At 51.2% G+C, this 8045-nt stretch overlaps 1 protein-coding gene across 1 annotated transcript in view; it reads right to left on the reverse strand.

Moving 5' to 3' along the window:
• Positions 1–300: 300 nt before the first annotated feature.
• The window catches only part of EFEMP2 (EGF containing fibulin extracellular matrix protein 2), a 9755-nt gene continuing 2010 nt past the window's right edge, over positions 301–8045 (reverse strand). Inside the window, exons 2-7 of the mRNA XM_075569386.1 lie at positions 7709–7825; positions 7379–7498; positions 5838–5957; positions 4491–4617; positions 3414–3609; positions 301–935 (exon numbers count right to left, since the gene is read on the reverse strand). Coding sequence (XP_075425501.1) covers positions 774–935; positions 3414–3609; positions 4491–4617; positions 5838–5957; positions 7379–7498; positions 7709–7825 — 842 coding nt within the window. The 3' untranslated portion in view covers positions 301–773. The remainder of the gene's footprint in view (positions 936–3413; positions 3610–4490; positions 4618–5837; positions 5958–7378; positions 7499–7708; positions 7826–8045) is intronic.

The following is an 8045-nucleotide window of genomic DNA, read 5'->3' on the forward strand; positions in this document are numbered from 1 at the left end:
CACATACACAGAGAAGTGATACAGACTAGTTGCACATACACAGACTAGGTACACATACACAGGCTAGGTACACATACAAACTAGTTACACAGACATGTTAGTTACTGTCTCCCGTCACAATCATACAAACTAGGGACTTCATCTATGTAACATACACACAGTTACTAGTTATGTGTACCTGTAATATACAAGCACACTCACAGAACTAGTTACTTACCAGCTGTTGTAATACACACGTTTAGTTAGCTGCTGTTGTAACCCACAAGTAGTTACTAGTTAAGTAAAGACATTTTCACAACCTTTTCATGTAAAATTCAACAATCCAGAGTCCTTTTTCTGACCCCAGTATTTCTCTTTATTGATGTACGTACAGTAACATTGTGTAAGATTATAAAACTAATACATAGGATTCATTTACAAGGAGAGGGGCACAGTATAGACACACTGATCTAAAGACAAACTGTTATTTTTACAGAGTAATATTTTACACTCATAGAAGAGGCTCCATGTTTCCTGGCTTTGAATATAGAGAGATTACATTGGATATAAACCCAGGACTGTCTGATCCAGTCCCTGATAATCTCCCAGTAATGGGAGGGTTAACCCTGTCAGTGCCAGAGAGGCCTGCAATGTTGCTTTGCACCAAAAGGGTTAACAGAGCCTCTTCCTAAAAACAAACAGGTTTTTGTTAAAAAAATAAAATACAAATTAGTAAATAATAAAAAAAAAATTAAAAAACTGTTTATAGAGCGAGAAAGAGACGCAGAATTATCCTAGAAGGAGAATCCCCCCACAAACACGGTGAGCCTGAGCACGGAGCTGGACTGGTAACTGAGCAGCGAGTTGGACGTCAGCATTTCCAGGTCCAGCACGAACTCCTGGGGACCGCTGACTGGGTTGGCCAGGACCAGCATGGCGCTGATGTTGTTAATTTGCTACAGAGAGAGAGAGAGGAGGGGGTGTGGGCTGCGCTTTGGGTGTGAAAGGAAATCTGGGGTTGCAGGAAGGGGAGAGAAGAGGCAGTGACAGTAATAAGGAGGGGAGGGAGAGGAGTGCCAGTCACACACAGGAGAGAGGAGAAGGGAGCCCTTCTGCTCCTCCTTATCTCTTCTGCCCCTCCTTACATCTCAGCCCTAATTTCTCGCTATGCACCATCCCGACTCCTGCGTTCTGCTCAAGGATGTCTTCTCTCTACCCCCTTTGTATCTAAAGCCCTCTCCCGCCTTAAACCTTTCTCACTGACTGCCCCACACCTCTGGAACGCCCTTCCCCTCAGTACCCGACTAGCACCCTCTCTATCCACCTTTAAAACCCACTTGCTTAAGGAAGCATACGAATAGCACTGTGGCTGATACTATACACCTCATACATTAAACTTGTCCCCTGCAGACGCACTTACCAGAACGCCCTCCTACTGTCTCTGTACGTTCTTCCTACCAACCAATTCAATTGTAAGCTGTTTGGAGCAGGGACTCCTTTTCCTAAATGTTACTTTTAAGTCTGAAGCACTTCTCCCCTTTATGTGTTATTTATATCTTATTATTTATATGATTGCAACTATTACTGCTGTGAAGCGCTGTGCACATTAATGGCGCTACACAAATAAAGACATACATAGATACATACAGTCACACACGGAGAGAGGAGAGGAGACGGTCACATAGTGGGGAAAGGACAGTCACACACAGAGAGGAGGAGGGAGAGACGTTAAACAACCTATTTGTCTGTGTCACTGTGTCACCCTGCGGGGGGAGGGACAGACTCATAGCTCCCTTCTGTCTGTGTCACTGTCACCCTGCGGGGGGAGGGACAGTCTCATAGCTCCCTTCTGTCTGTGTCACTGTGTCACCCTGCGGGGGGAGGGACAGACTCATAGCTCCCTTCTGTCTGTGTCACTGTGTCACCCTGCGGGGGGAGGGACAGTCTCATAGCTCCCTTCTGTCTGCGTCACTGTGTCACCCTGCGAAGGGAGGGACAGACTCATAGCTCCCTTCTGTCTGTGTCACTGTGTCACCCTGCGGGGGGAGAGACAGGCTCATAGCTCCCTTCTGTCTATATCACTGTGTCACCCTGCGGGGGGAGGGACAGACTCATAGCTCCCTTCTGTCTGTGTCACTGTGTCACCTTGCGGGGGGAGGGACAGACTCATAGCTCCCTTCTGTCTGTGTCACTGTGTCACCCTGTGGGAGGAGGGACAGACTCATAGGTCCCTTATGTCTGTGTCACTGTGTCACCCTGCGGGGAGAGGGACAGTCTCATAGCTCCCTTCTGTCTGTGTCACCCTGCAGGGGGAGGGACAGACTCATAGCTCCCTTCTGTCTGTGTCACTGTGTCACCCTGCGGGGGGAGGGACAGTCTCATAGCTCCCTTCTGTCTGTGTCACTGTGTCACCCTGCGGGGGGAGGGACAGACTCATAGTTCCCTTCTGTCTGTGTCACTGTGTCACCCTGCGGGGGGAGGGACAGACTCATAGCTCCCTTCTGTCTGCGTCACTGTGTCACCCTGCGAAGGGAGGGACAGACTCATAGCTCCCTTCTGTCTGTGTCACTGTGTCACCCTGCGGGGGGAGAGACAGGCTCATAGCTCCCTTCTGTCTATATCACTGTGTCACCCTGCGGGGGGAGGGACAGACTCATAGCTCCCTTCTGTCTGTGTCACTGTGTCACCTTGCGGGGGGAGGGACAGACTCATAGCTCCCTTCTGTCTGTGTCACTGTGTCACCCTGTGGGAGGAGGGACAGACTCATAGGTCCCTTATGTCTGTGTCACTGTGTCACCCTGCGGGGAGAGGGACAGTCTCATAGCTCCCTTCTGTCTGTGTCACCCTGCAGGGGGAGGGACAGACTCATAGCTCCCTTCTGTCTGTGTCACTGTGTCACCCTGCGGGGGGAGGGACAGTCTCATAGCTCCCTTCTGTCTGTGTCACTGTGTCACCCTGCAGGGGGAGGGACAGACTCATAGCTCCCTTCTGTCTCTGTCAATGTGTCACCTTGTGGGGGGGAGGGACAGACTCATAGCTCCCTTCTGTCTGTGTCAGTGTCACCCTGCGGGGGGAGGGACAGGCTCATAGCTCCCTTCTGTCTGTGTCACTGTGTCACGCTGTGGGGGGGAGGGACAGACTCATAGCTCCCTTCTGTCTGTGTCACTGTGTCACTGTGTCACCCTGCGGGGGGAGGGACAGGCTCATAGCTCCCTTCTGTCTGTGTCACTGTGTCACCCTGCGAGGGGAGGGACAGACTCATAGCTCCCTTCTGTCTGTGTCACTGTGTCACCCTGCGGGGGGAGGGACAGTCTCATAGCTCCCTTCTGTCTGTGTCACTGTGTCACCCTGCAGGGGGAGGGACAGACTCACAGGTCCCTTCTGTCTGTGTCACACTTTCTATACCTCACCGCCTCCCCCCTCCTCACACTCACCCTAATGTAGAAGTCCCCCTGCTCATTCCCGGAGCGGATGTGGAATGAGTTGTATGCGCCGGGATATACGCTGGTTGCCTGGATCTGGAATATATCCGAGGGGACACTCCTATCCGACGTGACACTCATGTACCGATACACCACAGACCCCGGCTCCTCGCGGCACAGCGGGTTATTGGCTTGACACACGCAGCGACTACAAGATAAACCCCCCGACCCTTGTTATCCAGCGCACTGCGGGTCACTGAATGACAGCATTGTAATAACAGGATCACCCACTACAAAGGCAGCCACACTACCACAACACTTAAGATGCAGGGGCGTTCCACGGCAGAGAAAGCCACTGCATTTAAACACGCGGGTCACCACACACACGCTCCCCCACTCACACACTCTCCCCCACTCACACACTCTCCCCCACTCACACACTCCCCCCACTCACACACTCACACACTCTCCCCCACTCACACACTCTCCCCCACTCACACACTCTCCCCCACTCACACACTCCCCCACTCACACACACTCCCCCACTCACACACACTCCCCCACTCACACACTCTCCCCCACTCACACACACTCCCCCACTCACACACTCTCCCCCACTCACACACTCTCCCCCACTCACACACACTCCCCCACTCACACACACTCCCCCACTCACACACACTCCCCCACTCACACACACTCCCCCACTCACACACACTCTCCCACTCACTCTCTCCCACTCACTCTCTCCCACTCACACTCTCTCCCACTCACACTCTCTCCCACTCACACTCTCTCCCACTCACACTCTCCCACTCACTCTCTCCCACTCACTCTCTCCCACTCACTCTCTCCCACTCACTCTCTCCCACTCACTCTCTCCCACTCTCACTCTCTCCCACTCTCACTCTCTCCCACTCTCACTCTCTCCCACTCTCACTCTCTCCCACTCACACTCTCTCCCACTCACACTCTCTCCCACTCACACGCTCTCCCACTCACACTCTCTCCCACTCACACTCTCCCCCACTCACACTCTCTCCCACTCACACTCTCTCCCACTCACACTCTCCCACACACACATCTCACTTGTCAGACACTTGGATGTACGGCTCCGCGCAGCGATTCTTCTCCACGCAGCGGTGGCCGCCGTGGAAGTTGACGCAGGTCTGCGCGTCCGAGCAGCCGTGGCTTCCCGCCTCGCATTCGTTAATATCTGCGCAGGGGACACAGTGACATCACTTGGGACGAAATGACAGCGGTTTCCAGGGGGAAGCGTTCCCGTTTCCATGGAAACGTATTGGTCAAGCGTTACACTATCTGTGTGATCCACACGGGCCCATGTCCAAGTGGGTACGAAGCAAACGCTGTGAATCCTCATTTGCATGTCTTTACCCAGAATCCCTGGCTGCAGTGGAAGCCTTGTATGCTAACAGATAATGGGGAAGGACACCTGAGACATGTTCTTGGACGCACAAATGGGGTTTTTATTTGCACCGTACGGCGGAGCGGGGGTGCGCAAACAGTTTTTCTGCTCTCCCCCAACCCTGCTTGCTTCCCCCGCCCCTCCTCTTTTCTCCGGCGTCGTGACGTGACGTCACGATACCGTGTCAACGCGTCGCCAGAAGCCGCTGGAGACAAGGTGAGGGACTTACAGAGCCGTCGCCCGCCATTTTATCTAAATGTAAATGTTTGTGGGGAGCGCGGGGCCTCTCTCTGTCCCTTCGTCTTTTCAACATATTTAAGAGGGCGCCCGGATTCCCCGCCATGTTTTTAGCACCGTTATAGTTACAAAGAAACGCGCCAAACACATTTCTGTTCCATTGTTTCCAAAGGAATCACATTTGTATTCTTATATGGCGCTGACAATGTGCACAGCGCTGTACTTAAAGGCAGAAGTGCAATTCTGGGGCAAAAGTCTTCACCTTGTCATGCATCAAAGAAAGAATCGCGTCAGAGCGGCAATCCAAGCTGCCATTTTTTTTTTAATTGTATTTATTTTTCCCCGTTAATATGCGCATCAATACAATCTGCACAATGGTAAGTAATTAGCTAAGTTGCCGGTTGATCCCTTCACCTGTGATTGGTTGGCGAAGATTTGGCTTGTGGGTTCACTAAATGGCTGTCAGTGCAGCAGAAGAGGGCCAAAGATGCAAAGTTCTGTGGGGAAGATCATGTGACCAGGCAGTCACTAGATACAATTGGTGCACTGCTAGAGAGAGGGTGAGGGCTCAAAAAGGGGTGTGCCAGAGTCTGTTTCAGAAGAGGAAGGGGATGTGACTTTGTAAATGGTTGCTATAGAAACAAAAAACGCTTGTTACATTATAATACATTAAAAATGTCACTCAGAGTTGTAAAGCGTCCCCGCGAGGATAAAGCGCCCCCGCGAGGATAAAGCGTCCCCGCGCAGCACAGGAGTCTCGCAGGATATCTCACCTTGGCATAGCCGGGTGCCCAGCAGCTGATACCCGTCTGGGCACCCGCAGGAGAACCGCCCAGGCTCATTCACACACTGGTACTGGCACAGATAGCTCGAGTAACTGCACTCATCGACATCTAGCGGAGAGAGAGAGAGAGAGAGAGAGAGAGAGAGAGAGAGGAGAGAGAGAGAGAGAGAGAGAGAGAGAGAGTGTATATATATATATATATAGTGCAGAATTAATGAGTTCTTCAGTATTCGGTGATACCTTTTTTGTTTGGACTAACAATTTATGTCACAGGACAAGGTTTCGAGAGTTCTCCTCTCTTCCTCAGGTCGGCAATACTGGTTTACCAAGGTTTCTATGGCTAAAACAGTGTTTGGGAGAGCAGGGGGGGAAACCAACAGAGATGTATTGTAGATAAGGTGGGGTGAGAAAGTGTTTGAAGACATGGAAGGGTGACACAAAACAGCATGGAGGGGGAAGGTGATGCTGTGTGGGGGAGGGGGGGGGGAGGTGATGCTGTGTGGGGGGGGGGAGGTGATGCTGTGTGGGGAGGGGGAGGGGGGAAGGTGTGGATAAGAAGAGAGGCCGGCAGGATAATTACAAAAAATTGTGATAGTGTGTGAGAAACCCCATAACCGCATTAAGTACTCTTGTTTTGGTGTCAAAGAGTCTTATCATTCTGAGTTCAAATATTTTCCGTTCTTGGGTGCGTTTAAACATTCCATTGAGGATATTTTTTTTTTTAATCATTTATGGAATGATCTGGTTGTGAGAAGTGATGTCCCACAGGTGAGCAGTATCTTCCTTCTTCGTGGTGTATTATAGCGTGTCTGTGCATATTCATTCTGCCTTGAAGTTTTGGGCTGGTTTCCCCAATGTAGCAACCTTGGTCACATTTATTGCACTGAATCATATAAACCACATTCCTGGATGTGCAGCTGTATGATCCTTTAACATTGACTGTTCCATTGTTGTGACTGGCTGTGGGATCTTGGCATATATGTTTGCAGTGTTTGCAGCGTTTTTGTTGCACGGTTTTGTGCCATTATCAGTGTCTTTAAGTTCGTTATGAAGTTTTCTGCTGACTAATTTCTGTTGGAGGTTTGGTGGTTGCCGGAACGCAAGAATGGGAGGTTAGGGGAAGATTGCACGTTGAAAACTCTGCAAACATATATGCCAAGATCACAGAGCCAGTCACAACCATGGAACACCCAATGTTAAAGGGTCATACAGCTGCACATCCAGGAATGTGGTATATATGATTCAGGGCAACAAATGTGACCAAGGTTGCTACATTGGGGAAACCAGCACTCAGACTGTCACAGACAAATAGATCATGACACGGTGTAATATGTAATGTGTTGTTGTTCATCTGAGGTTGTATTTTCCTAATTTTTAGACCTGCTAAGGAACAGATGATTGTTATTATGTCCTGATATGTAAAACCATAGAATTCAAAGAGGGTGTACTTTCTTTTTCACACAACTGTGTGTGTGTGTGTGTGTTATACCACATGATGTCACACCCACATGTGTATATATAGCCGTATACCATTGCAGGTTACTCCGTCGTGGTCCAGCTCATATCCCTGGTTACAGCGGCAGAGGAACGTCCCGTAGGTGTTATAACACCGCTGCTGGCAGGGGGTCCCCATGGAGCACTCATTAACATCTGCAGGGTAAGGCACAGGCTTAGACAGGGCCGCCATCTTTTATTATCCCGGACATTGTATAAACATCAACCCCATTCAGTGGCACACTGCCCGGGATGTGTGAAGAGAAGCAGGAAAGAGAATATACCTCCCGCAAAACAAACACGCCCTTTCCCAGGCGGGCGGGTGAGCGGGTAATCTCTCCCACGCGCAGCCTCTCCCCCTCTTACCCACGCAGGAGCGGTTGTTTGATGCCAGCTGGAATCCCGGCTCACACTGGCAGGTGAAGGAGCCGGGGTAGTTAACGCAACGATGCTGGCAGTACCGGTATCTGCACTCATCTATGTCTGTGAGAGGGGAGGGGAGAGAGGTGTGAGAGAGAGGTGGGGGGGAGAGAGGTGGGGGGAGAGAGGTGGGGGTGCGGGTGGAAGAGAGGAGGGGTGGGAGAGAGGAGAGGTGGTGGGGGAGGTGGGAGAGAGGAGAGGTGTGAGAGAGACGGGGGGAAGGGAGGTGTGAAAGAGAGGGGGGGGGAGAGGAGAGGTGGGAGGGGAGGGGTGGGAGAGGTGG

This window comes from Ascaphus truei, chromosome 14, assembly GCF_040206685.1.
Source record: "Ascaphus truei isolate aAscTru1 chromosome 14, aAscTru1.hap1, whole genome shotgun sequence".
NCBI classification, from domain to species: Eukaryota; Metazoa; Chordata; class Amphibia; order Anura; family Ascaphidae; genus Ascaphus; species Ascaphus truei.